The 19,031-nt window shown below is 42.9% G+C and overlaps 1 protein-coding gene across 3 annotated transcripts in view; it reads right to left on the bottom strand.

Annotated features, from left to right (window-relative positions):
• The window catches only part of Ddc (dopa decarboxylase), an 81,846-nt gene that overhangs the window by 30,376 nt on the left and 32,439 nt on the right, over window positions 1–19,031 (bottom strand). For all 3 annotated transcript variants that reach the window (XM_057772058.1, XM_057772057.1, XM_057772059.1), the window contains exon 7: window positions 2,691–2,757. In XM_057772058.1, the coding sequence (XP_057628041.1) occupies window positions 2,691–2,757 (67 nt within the window). The remainder of the gene's footprint in view (window positions 1–2,690; window positions 2,758–19,031) is intronic.

Genomic DNA, 19,031 nt, shown 5'->3' with positions numbered 1-19,031 from the left:
GCAGGTACACATGCAGGCAGAATACTGTATACATAATAATAAATCTTAAAAAAAAAAAAAAAAGGCACCGGTTTAGAGACAGTGGGTTACAAAGGTCTTAACTATAAGACACTACCATTGGTTAGTAATATTGCCCTCCAGTATGAACACTGGCCATGCATGAAAGGGCTTGGTGTTGGCCTTGTCAACACCCCCGACATTGTCCCAAGAGCAATCTCTGGGATTGAACTCAAACCAGCAAAGCTCACATCAGGCTCTGCCACGGCCCCAGACCGGCCTGACAGAGGGAGCTGCAGGACAGCAGGGCAGCCTGAGCTGTAATCACCCAGCACTTTGAGGGCTCATGGCAAGGGCCACCTGCTGGCTGTCATCTTCCTGCTCCTGTGGGGAGCCAGATTGAGTTCAGGGATAGCAGCCCTGTAGGCTCTAGCTGGCAGAAGACTTCAGTGCTTTAAATCCGATAGCCCTGGGGAATGACATCAGCCTGCTGTTGGCCAGGACATTCAGTCCTTGGCCTGACATCTGAGTCAGAGGACTTCGACTAGCTTGGCTGAGCTTGTGAAGGTCTGCAGCTAACGAGGCCCACAGTACAGCCATAGCTGGGGATGGCCAGCTAGTTCAGTGTGTTCTCAGCCTGCTGTGTGTGGCTGTCTTTAGCCAGTAATAATCACAGCTGTGCCATAGCTCATCACAGGTGGGGCCAAATTCCGAGTGAATGGCAAGGCTGTGTCTACCCCACTTTCTCATGGTTGGTGATTAGCCTCACGGTCCTGGCGGAACAAGCATGTTCCACACGTAGTCCATGCCTTTCCTACAGCCCATTGTCTGCGTGAACTCCCCTGAGCTGCGCTGTGAAGGAAATACTGTTTTACCATTATGAGAGCCGTTTTTCCTTCCAATTTTTAGATAGGGGAAAATGAAGGTCAGGATTTAAGACATGCAGCTGTAAGCTATAAGCTCCTCTGAGTGCTTAAGGTCATGGCCAGCCCCCACCACCACCACATCAGAGTGCCTGCGCTACCTCCATCCCTATCTCCCGCTAGCCAGGGAATAATGACCCAGGGGAGAAGAACCCAATCCTGAGAAGAGACCACAAGCAAATGGGGTTAGGAGAGGTGGGAAACGTGCTTGGCCCACACAGGCTGACAAAGAAGCCAGATGCCAAACAGGTGGCGTGATGTCTGGCACCAGTCAAAGGACTGAGGTCAGAGAGCTTGCTAGGGACAACTCCACCCGAGCCTTCACATCCCCCAAAGGACAGAGAGGAGTGAATTTCATGAGCTGATATATCCTTGGTGCCATAGAATGAGTTCCAAGGCCTGCTGAGTTCCCAGCGCTCACATCAAAGGTGAAACTCTAGAAACACAGGCGTTTATTCCTTTTGCGGCTAGCACAGAATTCTAGTCTCAATGCGGAAAGACAAAATGTCCTGATTGAGGAAGGAAGGAGAAGAGCACGGGCTCTGGAAATTATCTGAAATGGAGCATTCTCTGTAGAAGTTTAGCTTGACAGTATTGATTTGTTAAATCAATACTAAGAGCCGCACGCTGCTTAATGTCGAGCAGTCTGAGAAATGTATCATTCCTCAAGGTGGCCATCGTAGAGTGTGCTTGTACACACCCGGGGTGTAGCCTATGCCATCCTAACTGGGGTTTACCCTCACTGAAAACGTTACTGCACATGACAATAATGTATTTATTTGTATTTATTTATTGGTTTGGTTTTTAAAGACAGGGTTTCTTTATGTAGCCCTGGATGTCTTGGATGTCACTCTGTAGAGCAGGCTGGCCTCAAACTCAAAGATCCGCGTGCCTCTGCTGTCTTAATGCTGTGATTAAAGGTGTGTGCCACCACTGCCTGGTTTACAATAATTTACCTTCTTTAAAAAAAATAAAAATGCAACAGGCAATGGTGTGCACACACCTTTAATCCCAGCACTCAGGAGGCAGAGGCAAACAGACGTCTGTGAGTTCGAGGCCAGCCTGCTCTACAGAACAAGTACCAGGACAGGATCCAAAGCTACACAGGAGAAACCCTGTCTCAAACAACCAAAACTAAGAGGAGAGAAAGAGAGAGAGAGAGAGAGAGAGAGAGAGAGAGAGAGAGAGAGAGAGAGAGAGAGATAAAAATGTGCTGGGCAGGGGTGGCTCATCCCAGCACTCAGGAAGCAGAACCAGGTGAATCTCTGCGTTTGAGGCTAGCCTGGTCTACAGAACAAGTACCGGGACAGCCAAGGCTACACAGAGAAACCCTGTCTCAAAAAACCAAAAACCAAAACGAAAAAAAAAGGGGGGGCATGACAAAAGACTGGATTCAAACAACGCATGCCATATGAATGCCATGAACACACAGAACCTTCATGTTGGGGTAATTGCTCCAAATGTTGGGGCGTTTAGTTTCCTCAGCATGGCCACCATTTCCTAAGCATTATATTCCCACAAAATACTTGGACATTTTCTCCCTTTCAAATAGTATGTTGGTATTGTTAAGCTCAGCTGTTGTGCAATTAGTTCAAACTCTGAGTTTGTAATTTAAGTCAATGGGGTTACATTATTGTAAACAGAGGATGAGGCACGCAAATCAAGAAGATTAGAATTAATGAGGAGGAGCACAGCTCGGAGTGAAAGGGTGGCTAAATCCTCCCCTCCATGGGAAGAATACTTTAAAAAAAAAATGAATCCGATACTTACAGATGGGTCCCACTTCTAGGAGATTGTCAAAAGAGCAGCAAGATGTGGTCCCCAGTGTAGCAACCACCTAGGAAGTAATAAAACAACCAGTTTATCTCCCATGTTGCCATTTTTATAACCCAGCCCCGCTTCCACAGCCATTGCTAGTGGATAGCCTAGGTACAATGTTAATGAATGTTTATGTGGAGATGGAAACCCATGAATCTGTGTTTAATCTTTTGGTTAAAGTATTTTAGCAGAAAAAGAGAGCAAACCTATGAACAACATTCTCATCTGTGGACTGGGGAGATGGCTCAGTGGGTAAGATTGCTTTCTGTGAAAGCAAAAGACCTGAGTTCAAATCCCTTGCTTCCAAATAAAACCTAGGCATGGCCCCGCATGCTTGGAACTCCAGCAATGGGAGACAGACACCGGTGGATGCCGGGACTTTCTAGTCAGTTGACTTGGCCAAAACAGTGGGCTTCATGTTCAGTGAGAGATCCTACCTAAAAAAATAATACAAGGGCTGGAGAGCTGGGTCAGCAGTTAAGAGCACTTATTGCTCTTATAGAAGACACGAGTTTCAGTCCCATTGATTCCCAGAACCCCCATGGTTGCTCACAATTGTCCATAACTCCAGTTTCAGGGGATCCAGTGGGCACCATGGGTACCAGGCCACACATGACACGCGTACATATATGGAGGCAAAACATTCACACCATATATATATATATATAGTGAGTGTTTTAAATATAATGTATGGGTATATATATATATATATATATATATATATATATATATATATATATACTATGTGGTGTGGAAAGTCCTTCTATATATGTGTTGCTTTTATTGGTTTTATTGGTTGTCTCTGACAGGGCAGAACAGAGCTAGGGGGGAAAAACTAAATTGAATGCCGGGAGAAAGAAGGTGGAGTCAGAGATTCACCATGGAGCTGCCATGGAGCCGCCAGAGGGGAAAGACACGAGCTGCTAGTTGGAACCTTGCCGGTAGGCCACTAAGTTTGTGGTAAAATATAAAATAATAGAAATGGGTTAACCAAAGATATAAGAGCTATCTAACAATATGCTTACACGATTGGTAAAGCAGTGATTTAAATAATATTGTTTCTATGTGATTATTTCAGGTCTAAGTGACCAGGAACGAATGAGCAGTCTCCCCCAACAACTAATATTCTATATACTTTTTTTGTTTTTGAGACAAATAAGAAAAATAAAATTCAATGGTTCACTATTTTGGATTTTGATAATGTTCTTTCTTTGATCTGTCATGGGTTCCCAATCTAGAGTGAGTAGATGCTTGTTCAAGTGTCCCCATAAATAGTTACACATACACACACACACACACACACACACACACACTCAACCATAAATATACACCAGTCTGAGCTCTGCCCTGTGAGGCTAGGAAGTGCTGATTTTGGCGGATGAATCCACATTTGTCCTATAAAAGGTTTTCAGGGAATGGTTCTTTGAATAGAAATGAAGGAATTCAGTCATGTGAATTCCTATATGCTACTTCATCAGCTTTACTTGCTAGAGATAAGAACATAGTTCCCATAGAATCAAGAGTTTAGACATTTTCACCTATTTTGGTGTATGAGTGTGCGTGTATGTATACAAAGCACAGAGCAAGCACATCAGAGGTGACACACACTGAGGCCAGCTGGTGTGTGTGGAGGTCTGGACCCACACGTCAGAACATTGTTCAAGAGTGTGCCTCAATGTCCTTACTCTGGGACTTTTCTTATCCAGAATTCCATTGCTCTCAAAGATTTGCTTCAGGGCTGGAGAGATGGCTCAGTGGTTAAGAGTACTGACTGCTCTTCCAGAGGACCTGGGTTCAATTCCCAGCACCCACATGACAGCTAACAACTGTCTGTAACTCCAAGATCTGACACCATCACACAGGGATACATACAGGCAAAATACCAATGTTTGTAAAATATAAATAAATTATATTTAAAAAAAAATCAAAGATTTGCTTCAACCTTCAAAAGCTCTGTGAGGAAGTTCTACTGGTGCTGGCCGTGACGCTAAAGAGTGTTCTGAGAAAACATGGAGTACTGTGAGTCATGCAATGTGAAATAAAACCTGGAATTCACTGTAGAATCCATCCTCTCAGGACCTTGTGCTGCTGGTACCCATGGTGTTCATTTGTGTGACTGTCTCTTTCTCTAGGCCCACAATATTCTTAAAACCAGGTCTTTATGTTGGTGGGAATTTTTACCTTGCTAGACCTGGAGTGGATGCTAAAATGTTTTTGCTGAACTGACACATTCCAAATGACAAGAAAAAGTCTTGTTTATGAAAGCCAAGGGTCAGCCAGATTCATAGAGGCCATGCTGTCCAAAGAGTGAACTTTCTCCTCAGGATTGACAGAAACATGAAATTTCGTGCATCCTTGTGTTCAGCACACGTCAGATGTCAAGGGTGCATAACTGTTCAAGTCTCTCCGGAAATAGTGTCACACAAAACTATTTGAACAAAGTTTGCACCCTTGTGTCAAGTCCCCTGCTCCAATAATATCAGCTACACGGCAGGACCCAAGTGTTAACTTCGGCAAGTCAGAAATTCAGGCATAGTTATCTGGAACGGCCTTTCTGGCTCCATTATACAGATGACCACCTCTCTTTGTTCTGAAAGACAACCCTGCCTCTCGGCAAGATTCTACTGTCTTTCCAGGTAACCCGGCATCTGGCGTCACTCACTCAACTGCCTGGGTCCTGCTACTCACAGAGAGGCCTGGGTTGGTGGAGATACTTTGCACTATTTTTTATGGGTACTTAGTACCTTTGAGAACTACGGGGGACTACCAGGGACCAGAGTTTTTCTGTCCCCAGTTGTAGGAGAGAGAGGCAAGGCAGGTGCTGGCTAGGCTCTGACAGCCTCTCTCTCTATCAGCCATCTGTATCCACAAAGATCAACTCCTAACAGACCTGGCCTCAGGCTCAACAGAGGCAAGCATTTAAATACAGGCTTTGCAATTATGTGTGTCTCTGGTGACTCAGCAGATGATGAAGTCACCCCCTGAAGGTAGTTTGTTATCTTAATCACAGCCCCAGGGAAGAGGAGCCTGTTGTGCTGTGGGGTGGACTATAGGGAACACGTGCAGAAACTCCAGGACCTGTTGGAGGTGGGGGCATGCGGCCTTTCCCTTGGTGCTCATGGGAAGTTACAGTCAAGGCAGGCAAAGAGAAGCTGCTTTGACTAATTTTTAGAGGCTCAGGCCGCCTTTAATTATTTGGTACCTGGCTGTTTCAGAGGTAAACAGGAAGACAGCACCCTGAAGAAAGAACCTCACTGAGGCTCTTCCTTGGCTAGTGCACATATAAATAGCATATGAATATTGGATTTGCCACTCCGTCTTTGATTCAGAAGAGGAAGGCTCTCTAGGGACATCATTGCGTCAGAAAAGCAATAAAGACCGTGAGCGGTGACACAGGCTGCTATTCTAGCTTTCAGGGGTGGAGGCCGTGACATCTCAAGTTTGAGGTCAGTTTGGACTATGTAGAGAAACCAGGACAGGGAAGACGGCTCAGCAGGTAAAGATTCTTGCACCAGCTTGATGACCTAGGCTTGGTTTCAGGGACTCATGTAGTGGAAGGAGAGAGTTGCTTCCTCCAAGTTATCCTCTGGCCTCCACATATACAAAAAAACAAATGCCTTTCTTTCCTTTCCTTTCCTTTCCTTTCCTTTCCTTTCCTTTCCTTTCCTTTCCTTTCCTTTCCTTTCCTTTCCTTTCCTTTCCTTTCTCTTTCTTTCTTTCTTTCTTTCTTTCTTTCTTTCTTTCTTTCTTTCTTTCTTTCTTTCCAAAAAGACAAAATAAGAGAGAGAAAGAGAGAGCCCTTGGTATGAAGCCCGGTTGTATTGCCTTGCTGGACTGCTTGCCAGGCCCCATCTTCCTCACTCACAATGTAACATAATGGACACAGGACTTGTCCAGTGTGCAAGGTACCAGTGGGCTTCCAAGCTCCCTGTTTCCAGGCTTTCTTGGAGCCTCAGACTCCTCTAAATCTCAACCCAGTGTCTGCACTTCATGCATTCAACCTTCTCCACCCTTGCCTCATTTGTACAAGATGAGTCACACCATGAACCTCGGGCACACGTGTGGCTTTTCTCTGGTATCTGTAACCTCATCCTGATATTTAACTGAATATTAAAATACCTTGCTTTAGGTACCTAGATAGCTAGGTCGGCTCATCATAGGACTTTTAAAATGCTTCATCTGTGTTATTCTGGGTAAAACTGCAGTTTCAGTGAAAACAGATTGACTTGAGACATTAATACTGCGCTATCGTCTCCATTTGTGTCTCTTAGAAATGACGTGACTGCAATGTAGCAATTGCTTAAGCTTCATCTCATTTTCTCATCTAAACACTAATTGGCCTAAGTACAATAATCTCTGCTGTTAAATTCAGACATGTTAAACATTTGCTTGTTAAAATCAGCTTTTATCTATTACTGGGTGCACAAAGAATATAGAGGATGATTTCTGCCAAATATGATTACTGCTTATCGCCTGAGATGAGCTTTCGGTCAACATAAACATTCGTTCTTAGATTTGCACACAAAGTATTGATTTATTTATAATGAGCTTGAAACAACGGCGCACAAACAATAACATTCTGCCCTGTTCTGGAAGGAGCCTTGCTGGAGGATAAGAAATGAGTGACTGTTTTTAACGCTTCGCTGGTGAAGTCTGGCTGCTCTCAGTGTCTCTCCTCATCACAATGGCCCGTAATCGTCCAAGAGCGCGTGGCCAGGGACAGATCAATGGTGATACCACTAGCCACACCTTTGGGACACAGTGGTCCCGGGTGCTTGCCACAGACCCCTGTCCACTTGAACTGCGGAGGAGTTGTGAACAGGCAGTGAGACCTAAGATGGCAAGGCATCAGGGGGCTGCATGGACAGTGTTCTAATGGCTTGTCCACATCCCACAGAGCTACAAGTCAGCCTGTCCTAATTCTCAGAAGCCATATTAAAGCTAGCACCTGCTCTGCTCCAGGCTCTGATTACCCCAGCTCAGCAGCGCTCAGTGACGCTAACCTGATTTCAGTGTGCTCTGCAGAGCCCTAATCACATTTGTGCAGCAGGAGGGGGCAGGAGCCAGAGCAAGCCTCTATCTTCAGAGCCTGCGGCCTTTCTCCTAGTGACAGAGCCTGGGTGACCTCCTCCCCTGCTGTCCCCACCCCACCAGCCCTTTTCCCTCACGTACGTGCCTCGCGGGCATTGCCCTTTGCTGATGTTATTAGGATGGCTTTATTGGAGAAGCAAACTATCATGAAGAAAATAGAAAGAGAGATGCTTTATTGTAGGACTCCGGTCCATGGAAGGACAGAGTCGGTGTTCTTAGGCAGATCAGACTCTGCCTGATATGCCTCTTATTCTCACTAGTGGGTATCCAGCTTGAGGGGCCTGCAACTCTTGACATATACTGAAGGTTACACACCTGTAACACACATGTACATATGCAAATACTTCTGACCACCACGGAGCATTAGAGAACTAAGGCAAGGCCTAGCTCCTACTCATTCTTCATCTGGGGCAGGAGGCTGTATCCTAGGTGAACAGTCCTAAGCTTGCACCTTGAAATAGCAAACCATTTGCACTGTCTCAAATATCCTGTGCTCGTTCACACTGATGAATGTTGTCAGTCCTCATTCCTTTAACAAAAAAATGCAATGCACCATGAATCCCTGCTTGTCCAACCTCTAGGATATAGTTGCTATAGTGTTGCTTAGCAACAAGGCATTATTGATCCTCTCCAAAGCTGATTGCATTGATGTGGGAGTTCCTTCTGTGTGCTGTGATTACCATTAATGAATAAAGAAAACTGCTTTGGACCTATAATAGGGCAGAACTTAGGTAGATGGGAGGGGACTAAACTGAATTCTGGGAGAAAGAAGGGCCGAGTCAAAGAGAAGCCATGTAGCCCCGCTGGAGATAGACGCTGAAACTTTAGCCAGTAAGCCACAGCCAGGTGGTGATACAAAGATTAACAGAAATGGGTAAAATTAATATGTAAGAGTTAGCCAATAAGAAGCTAGGAAACAAACAAGCGGCCTCCTTCAACATTGCATCTTCTACTCTTGTCTGTATTTGTAGTCATCATGAAATGGTGCAAAGACCGGTCATATCTATTAGCTTTGCCGTGAAAAGCCATTCCAAGAGGAAATAGATGATGGTTGGTCAGATACCCTCAGGGTTGGTAAAGGTACACTGAGATACAAACGTTTGTCAAATGTTTGAATGCTTGAATGAACTGTGACACTTCCCTTTGTGCCAATGCGTAGGACTGGTGATATCTGTGACTTCTGTCTGCAAAACGGCGGCAAGGTTCTTTCTCCTCAAATATTTTCTCCAGTTTGGTTCAGTAAAGCACAGTTCAAAAATGGCATATTATTTCTCTCTCCCCTCCTGCATGAAAATAAAATTTGACTCTGTTTCCATGAACTGTGCAGTCTTCACTTCAGTGCTTGCGTTTCTCCTTATTTGGTTTCTCCAACTGAGCACACGAACACAGTTGACCCTCTGTATCTGAGGTTTGATTTAAGGTTGAGTTCTGACAACTTGACACTGTTTAGGTGGCCAAGAATCTGAGACTAAATAGGCCACGGACCTAGGAGAAAAACCAAACACTACTGCTCTGTGACACGAACATATCAGTACAATGAGCCCTAATGACATCCTGATCTACCCATAGATGACTGTTTCGCTCAGTCCTCATCAGAGAAGCTTCCTCCTGCAGTAGATAGGAGCTAACACAACTGGACAGTGTGAAGAGAGTGGGAGATCTTGGGACACTCAGCTCTAAAAGGGAGGTATTCACCCAATCACGCCCCTATACACAAGAGAAGGCAAAAAGGTTGTAAGAGCCAGAGAGGATGAACGGCACTAAAGAAACAGTGTCTTCCGGAAACAACAGGACTAATGCACATATGAACTCGCAGGGACTGTGGCAGCATGACAGGGCTGCACAGAGCTACACTAGACAGGGTCCCAGTACTGAGCTGGGGAAGCACACAGGAACTTCCACCCACGGCTAATGATCTAGCTCTAAATAACAACTGCTTGCAAAGGGAAAATTAGTCTCACTGGGTAATGCAAACCGCACTTAAGGCAGACACATGTGCAGCAGTTGATGAACAGCGCAAAATCAACTCAAAAGTGTTTTTGAAGGTTTTTGTTTTGTTTTATTTTTTTGTCTCATCTTGCATTATGTTAACTCTTTTTTTCTTTCTTGTATATTGTGGCTTCTAATTTTGTGGTTTTATGGTATGCGTGTGTAAGTATTTCTTTTTTTTTTTTTTTTTTTAAAGATTTTATTTATTTATTATGTATACAACATTCTGCCTCCATGGATGCCTGCAGGCCCGAGGGCGCCAGATCTCATTACAGATGGTTGTGAGCCACCATGTGGTTGCTGGGAATTGAACTCAGGTCCTCCGGAAGAACAGTCACTGCTCTTAACCGCTGAGCCATCTCTCCAGCCCCGTGTGTAAGTATTTCTTGTGATCTTTCTTTGTTTCTCTTTTCTTTTTTTTAAATTTTATTAACAGTAGTAATTTTTTTGTTTTGTTTTTTTTCGAGACAGGATTTTTCTGTAGCTTTGGTGCCTGTCCTGGTACTCCCTCTGTAGACCAGTCTAGCCTCAAACTCACAGAGATCCACCTGTCTCTGGGACCTGAGTGCTGGAAATAAAGGTGTGCATCACCACCACCTGGCCCTTCTTTTTTGTTCGTTAGCTTGTTCATTTTATTTTATTCTTTTATTCTTATTATTATTTGCCTGCTTGTTTTCTTAAGAGAAACAATGTGTGGGGTTGGAAAGGTGAGGAGGTGGGGGAACTGGGAGGAGGTGAGAGAGGGGAAGCCATGATTAGAATATATTGTACAAAAATAACTATTTCTAATTAAAAGTGAAAATTTAAAAATATTAGGAAAAAAAATCCAGAAAGTTCCAAAAAGAAACACTTTTCTTTGCTGGTCATGAAGTATCGTGTGCCGAATCATGAATAAAATGATGTGTAGGCATTTGCTTTAGACATCAGAAGCCCTTAAAATACGTAAGAAGACACCAAGGTTATATGTGCACAGTGTGGGCTCTCATACAAGGCACCTGAGCATCCACAGGCATCCTGGAAACAATATCCTGTGGATAGTGAAATACATCTGTATGCATAAACCTCTCATTTCTGTACATTTTCCACAAGCCCAATGTATATATTGAATGTAAACATTTCATTACAAAAAAATTAAACTGAGCCCAGTACCGCAGGAAATTTGAGAGTGTGCTGTTAGTTTTTTGTCAACTTGACACAAGCAAGGGAATAGGGAACCTCAACTGAGAAAATGCTCCTATCAAAATTAGCCTCTAAGCAAGTCTGTGGGGGCATTTTCTTGATTAATGTGTGATGTGAGAGGGCCAAGCTCACTATGGGAATTGCTACCTCTGGGCAGAAGGTCTGGATTGTATAAGAAAACCGAGCACACCATGAGAACAAGCCAGCAAGCAGGATTCCTCCATGGTCTCTGTTTTCCTTCCTGCCTCCAGGTTTCTGACTTGAGATCCTGTCCTGACTTCCCTTCAAATTGACTGTGATTGGGTTGCATAAGTTAAATAAACAGTTTCAGCTCCAAGTTGCATTTGGTCAGTGTTTATCACTGCAACAGAAAACAAAACAGGACAGGGGATATTATACACCATCTAGACAGAAATCAGAAAGGCAGAAGCAAGTCTCTTCCTATCAATCATCGCTAGGAAGAACAGACGGACTGGGGAAATTGCTCAGTTGGTAAAGTATCTGCCATGCAAGCATGAGGATTGGAATTTGATCCCCAGTGTCCATGTAAAAAGTTGGGTGTGGCGGTATGTGCCTGTAATCCCAGAGCTTGGGGAGGGGGTGAGAACAGGTGAGGGCCTGGAGCTCACTTCATCGCCTAACCTAGCTCCAAGTTCAGGGAGGGACCCTGTCTCAGAAATTCAGACGGAGAATAACTGAAAAAGATGTCCAACACTGACAGCTGTTTTCCACACGTCCACACACAAGGACACTTGTACACATACTACTGCGTATACATGCATGCATGCACACGGACATGCATACACGACACCAAACACAAACAAAAAAAAAGACTAGAAACTCTGGTATATGTTACAACATAGAAGAACCCTGAAGACCTTATGCTAAGTGAAAAATATCTTTCATGAAAAATGATATTTTAAGGTACTTGAAGCAATAAAATTCATAGGCACACAAAATACAAGCGATTTCCAGGAGCTTAAGGGAGTGGGCATTACTATTTAATGGACACAAAATTTCAGTCTTGTGAGAAGAAAGGAATTTGATGCATTGGCAAAGGGTAATGATTGCATATATACTAATCATTTGAACATTTGTTAGTTTGGTAAGTTGCACATGCAGGTGCAGAGTTGCACAGAAAACTTGTAATATTAGCTTCTAGAGTAAAACAATAGCAAGGATTATTTTGAAAGCTCATATTTCATAACAGACACCCAGATGGTTCCTGGCCTACAGTAGTGTGACTCCAAACTTTTCAAACTCATGGCAGTGTGGCAGTGATACACAGCCGAAACCTTAGGTCTAATTATGTATTAACAGCATTGAAAAACACATTTGGAAGTGATTAATGTATTTTATACTATGTGTGTTTCCCTTAAATCAAAATTAAAAAAAAAATTCACAGAGGATAAAGTGGGGACAACATAGCAGTAACAAAAGAGTAACTTTTCATGATGCCAAAGGGTCAGTTCCCCCAAGAAAACAACAGCCCTTATTGGTATGCATCCCTCAACAAAATACAGGAATTAAAAATTGATAGACCTGTACAAAGAAACAGATGAGCCAACCCTCGCAGTTAAAGACTCTTAATACTCTTCTACCAGGAATAGATAGATCCAAGAGACAGAAATTTGATAAAGATGTACTTGAATTGAAAAGTACCATCAATCATTTGACCTAATTAAATCTGTAAAAATACTTCACATAATGATCACAGAATATCTTCTTCACATGTTTACATGGAACATTTACTAAAGCAAGCCACTTTCTGGGTCATGAAACATATCTCAATAAATTTGAAAGAATAGATACAGGATACAGTCTTAAATTACAGTGAAATTTAATGAGAAATCAGTGACCAAAATATAGCTAGATTACACCCCAAATTCTGAATAATCATAAAACCCATTTCTAAATGTCTTAGGAAAATTCTCAAAAAAAAATACTAAAAGGTACTTCAGCTCATAGAAAATGACACTACAATTCAAGATAATTTATCACCAAGTGAAATTGCTTAGAGAGAGATTTATAGCACTGAATGCATCTACTTGAATAAAGAAAATCTAAAATCTATAGCCCAAGTGATCACTTTAGAAAACGAGTAAAGGAAGAAAATTAAGTGCAAAGTGAACATAAGAAAATAAAAAGAAGTGTCAATAAACCAATGAAATGGAAAATAGTAAAAAGTTGATTCTTTGAAAAGATCAATAAATATGATGGCCTTCTAGCCATATTAGCTAAAACAAAACAGTAAAGTTACAAATTACTAATATTAAAATTGAAACTGGAATCATCACTGCTGATCTCATTGACACTGGAATGATGATAAAGAATATGATGGGCTCTAATCTTATAGACATTAAAGGAATAATAAGAAATATCATGGGCTCAGTGTCCACAAATTTAAAGACTCAAATGAAATGCATAAATTTCTTGAGAGACTTAATGTAAATCTTACATAAAGATAAATAGATAATCTCAGTAGTTCTGCATGTATTGAAATTGTGTCTGGACTCCTTGGTTGCTCCACTGATCAACGTGATAATAGCCACAAGTCTCATGATAGATATTGACAATTGAATCTAAAGTTTATAATCAAGAGTCAAAAACTTCAAGAAGAAAACAAAATTATTTTTGAACAATAATATCAGAGTTCTGATTCCACCTTAGCCAACGTACTACAAACCTCCAATAACCAAGGCAGTGCGGTCTTCTAGAAAAAGAAAGAAAAGGCCAGACCAACAGACCAGAAATAGGTCTACACGTGTAAGCCAAGCGTTGACAGAGGAGGAATGGTTGTTTAATGGAGGAAGTGTAAGTTTTCAACAGACGACTCTGGAACAATGGCCCATCACAACACACACACACACGCGCACACACACACGCACCCTCAAAAAACTCTAAACACATTTTCCTTCTTTCACAAAAATCAGCTGAAAGTAGATGAAAAATTTGAGGATAAAGTAGAAAATTACAAAGCTCCTAGACTGTAACTCTGGAGAAAATCTATCTGGTCATGGTGTTGAATCAGTTGGCTGGAGTTCTTTTGTTCTGTTTATACAGAAATAATGTGTAGCCAAGGAGACAACCTTCAAGTTCTGCGCGCTTTTGTTCCCCTTGGTGTTTTGCAGCCGTGAGTGATGGCAGCAAGCAGGTGGGAGCAGCAGCAGGTGGTACCTTCTAGTGTTACAGTCTTCATGCATGCCTTGGATATTGGGACTCTAAGCTCTGTACGTGCTCCAGCCCTTGTGTAAGCCTAGAAAGCTGGGATTTTTCAGCCCTTGGTTGTAATTAGGGTTGAAGTTTGTGGGCAGTGGGAGAATAAGGATTTCTCAGCTCTTGACAGCAACCAGTGTCACAGATCTTGTGTAGGCCAAGGAAGTTGGGATTCCTTAACCCCATACCCTGCCCAGTGCTACGTGCTAGCCCTGGGGCATCTGAGCCCTTTGGTCCTAAAGATCTGACAGTTCTCTGGAATTCCTCTGGCAACCAGGGCCTGCAGTTTTTCTTTTCTGACACCGTCTAGTCTTTTATCCTTCTTCCGTCTCAGCTGTCCACCCTCTCAAGCCGCCCCTCTTCTTGGGCCCTTCTTCAGCCCGCCCTAGCTGCTCTCAGACTGTTCATCTGATTCTTCCTCAGCTGTCAAGCAGCTGCCTTGCCTCTTTCACAGCCCGGCCTGCCAACTGCTCAGCTGTCACTGCCACTGCCACTCTGCTGCCTTTGCCACCATTGCTGCTCTGCTCTCTCTCTCTGCCGCTCGGCCACACTACTGGAGGAAAAAAAAACCACTGGAGAGAATCCCTTTATTAGGCCCTAATATTGCATCTCCAGGGAAGGCAGCACAAGAGAGTACATCGGAGCTGATACACTTAGTGGGCTGGAAAACCTGGGAGCACAGCCTGAGGAGAAGCATTTAGGCAGAAACTGCCATTTGTTTTGGCCCCACGTAGCTTGGTCTCTTAGCATCAATCACACCACTGAGACTTCTAGTGGGATCAGTCACAGCCTTGCTGTTTTACCACCAGTCACAGTAGTTCCTTTGCTAGGCCGATGTAGGTGTGGTTTCCTTTTGGCCCAAGTGAAAATGGTTGCAGGGTTATATAGAGCTCATGGAAGCATGGGATAGCAAGGAGGCTGCCACAAGCGGTTTCCATCAGCCCTTGCTGGAGTAGTCAGGGCAATCCGCTGAGACTGGCTGTCTTGTAGTTTTCCTAGGGTGTCTGTGAAAAGTTTGCCACGGCTGGTGCTAGCGTAAGGGTAGCTGACTACTTGACGGACGGTTCTGTTGCAGCTAAGGCAGCAAAAGGGAGTCTAAGGCTGCTAATTAGGGAGTCAAACTATGTCGTTTGTCTACGTGTTTAATTATTTATGAGAAATGAGCATAGCGAGGAGTTCTTCAGGATTTTGTCGTTAACACTAACAGTGTTTGCTGTTGTTGTGAGCTTTTTTTTTTTTTTTTTTTTTTTTTTTTTTTTTTTTTTTTTTTTTTTTTTATCAGCAGTGTTTAACACTCCTTCAGGAAGGGAAACATCCCTCTCACCATCTTACGTGTAACACCAAAGGCCTGGCCTGCGGGAAGAATTGATAAATTGCACTTCACTTCACTGAAATTAGATATGTTTAACCAAAGACAGAAGACACGATTCAGAGAGTATAATAACAAGCTACAGGCTGTGAGCAGACGTTTGGAAACCACCAAGTCAGTATGGAAACTTTGTGTTCTATTTTTCTTCTGGGAACCGGGCTATGGCTTGACTGTGGAATGTCCCTCACAGGCTTATGTATTTCAACACTTGCACAGATGGTCGTTCAGCTTTAGAATGTTGTAGAACATTCCGGACATGGGGCCTTGCTATGGGAAATGGGTCATTGCGGGGCAGGCCTTATGGATTCTTGGCCAGCTCCCTTCTTGCCTGAGCTCTCTGCTTTTTGATGCTGATATGATCAAACAGCTGTCTCACATTCCAGCTGCCCTCCAAGCAGCCCCTGCTGCCGTCTGATAGGCTGTGTCCCTGAAACCACGTGCCAGAATAATCCTTTCCTTCTTGAGTTATTTCTGTTAGGTATTCTGTGGTAGCAGCAGCCTAAAACTGCCCTATCAAAATCAATCTGTTACTAAAAAAAAAAAAAAATCAACCCAGGTTTTGACATTGGTGGTTTTTGAAGGAGAGAGTCAGTTTCTTTAAGGATGCAGCTCCTGGTATGTCAACTCTTCTTCAGTGGATGGTCTCACACCCATGGGCGACACAGAGTAGACTCAGTAGGTTATTAAAAAAGAAAAAGAAAAAGACATAAGTTTAGGAGTAGATAGAGATGCGGGTAGTTCTGAAAAGAATTAGGGAAAGAAATTGGGGGTTAAGATGATCAAAGTGCATTGTGCAAAAGTCTCAGGGAATTCATAAAAATTTTTATTTAAAAAAGAAAGCATTTAAAAAATCAACATAAGGGCTGGAAAGATGACTCGGCGGCTGAGAGCACATACTGTTTTTGCAGAAGTTCCAATTTCAGTGCATAGCACCCGTTATGTGGCAGCTCACAACCACCTGTTACTACCTGTAGCTCCAAAGGAACCCAACACCTTCCTCTGGACTCTGGGGGTACCTGTATAACCCCCATACATACACATACATACAGATCTACACACATATACACATATTCCCGCACACAGACACACACACTTTAAAAAGCCTTTAAAATTCCATCAACCATTTAGAACACGGACAAAAGAAATGGCTTCACATCTAACAAAAAAAATGTATGGATGGTGCATATCCATATGAAAAGATATTTAACACTGACAGTAACCAGAAAAATGATTATGCCCCTCAGAGATATTACCCTCCTAGATAGAACTAAAATAAAAAATGACAGCACCAAAAGGCTTGCGAGGAAGCAAAAGCACCTAATTTTTTTTTAAGCTAAATAGTGGATATGCAAAACAAGACAGTCAGTCCAGAGAACATTTTGTTAATTTCTTTAAAAATGTATCCCAAAGAAATAAGACTATTTCTCTATACAAATACCTATGTATTGATATTCACAGATATTTGATTTGCGGTAGTTGGAAAATGAGAGCAAATCAAAGCATTTGATGGGCGAACAAGGCGTGGGTTAAACACAGCCTGGTACCAAATCTGTGGCGGAGCAGTAAAAAGGAAGACACATGACACCTTGGGGGGGGGGTCACAAAGGCACATAATTGAGTAAAAAGATGCTAATCTCAGTTTTTCACACACTATATGTTCCCATTTCTATAACATTTTCAATATTGCAGACTCTTAGAACACAAACCAGATTGTGAAGATAATGGGAGACAAGAAGGCAAGAGTAAAGAAAAGAACCACAGGAAATAAGATTATTTCAGGGAAAAAGAAAACATTTCAGTATTTTGTTTTGTTTTGGTTTGGTTTTTTGAGACAGGGTTTCACTGTAGCTTTGGAGCCTGTCCTGGAATGAGCTCTTGTAGACCAGGCTGACCTCAAACTCACAGAGATCTGCCTGCCTCTGCCTCATGAGTGTTGGGATTAAAGGCATGTGCCACCAACACCCAGCAAATATTTCCATAGTTTAACTAACTGAGTAGTTGGGGGACTCCATAGTTCTAAAGATACAAACACAGTAAACAAGGGCCAGTTTCTGGGTTGTAATGCTATAGTGCAATTATATGACCTGAAAGTCAGGCGGTGGTGGTACACGCCTTTAATCCCAGCCCTTGGGAGGCAGAGACAGGTGGATCTGTGTGAGTTAGAGGCCAGCCTGGTCTACAAGAGCTAATTCCAGGACAGCCTCTAAAGCTACAGAGAAACCCTGTCTCGAAAAAAACAAACAAACAAACAGAAATATATGACCTGTAATACTTGGGGCAAAACAGGTATAGAATCCCTTTGCTTTCATTTTTAAAAGATTTTTCTCTTATTATTTAAAATTATATGTTTGTGTCTGTGTATAGGTACATGCATATGAGTGCAGGCATCCACAGAGGCCAGAGCCGTTCAATCTTCCTGGAAGTAGAGTGTAGACACCTGACATAGGTGTTGGGAACCAAATGTTTTTTTAAAGAAGGAAAGCACAAAAAAAAGGCATAGAAGAGAGTTGACACTCAGGGGAACAGATGGAAGTCCGTGTAATCATAGTCCTAAAATGAAAAGAAGGGGAAAATGAACAGATGTGAACTATGAAGAAGACCATGGGTACTTCCCCAAACTGGTATCAGAATCCACCTTAGACTCAAGAAACTTCATGAAACGGAAATAGAAGGAATACAAGAAACAATTCTCTTTGAGTCATGGTAAAACCACCTAAAAGTCAAGACAACAAACAAATCCTATAAGCCACTGGGAAGAGGAACGCCGCTTTCCTCCTTATCTCCCCGCAGGCAGCAATAATCCTGACAACCCGCATCTCACCAGACATCACAGAAGAAAGTCAACAAATGGAGATGTGCTTCCTCCTTAGCAGTCGATGCTCAGCCTTAATGGTTAGTGTTGATCCTCAACTTGATGGGATCTAGAGCCACCTGAGAGATGGGCCTCTGGGAAAGCCTGTGGCGCATTATCTTGACTGTGCTAACAGATATGGGAAACCTATCGTAATTGTAAACAGGACCATTTCCTGGGCGGGCAGCTGGACTGTCGAAAGCGGAAAAGCCTTCTGAGCATGAGTGTACATGCGGTCATTGCTCTGGACGCACTGGCTTGAACTGTGAGCTCAAAATACCCAAGCAGGACCTTGAAAGATGGCCAGGATGCTAAGAGAACTGGCTACTCTTCCAGAGGACTATCGTTTGATTCCTAGCACCCACACCGAGGCTCACAGTCATCTATAACTCCCATTTCAGGGGACCTGATACCCTCGACCACCAGGGGCACTACACACAAGTGATGCACAGAGTCCATCCAAGTAAAATGCGAAATAAAATAAAAATCTTAAAAATCAAACAAAGCAAAAGCACCCTTCTGTCATTCGGTTGTTTTTGCCAGGGTATTCTATCAGTAAAGTTATCTTCCAAAAGCAAATGGCAAAGAAAGATGTTTT

This window comes from Chionomys nivalis, chromosome 6, assembly GCF_950005125.1.
Source record: "Chionomys nivalis chromosome 6, mChiNiv1.1, whole genome shotgun sequence".
Lineage (NCBI taxonomy): Eukaryota > Metazoa > Chordata > Mammalia > Rodentia > Cricetidae > Chionomys > Chionomys nivalis.
The sequence above is the reverse complement of the archived record's forward strand: the minus strand, read 5'-3'. Positions and strand labels throughout refer to the sequence as shown.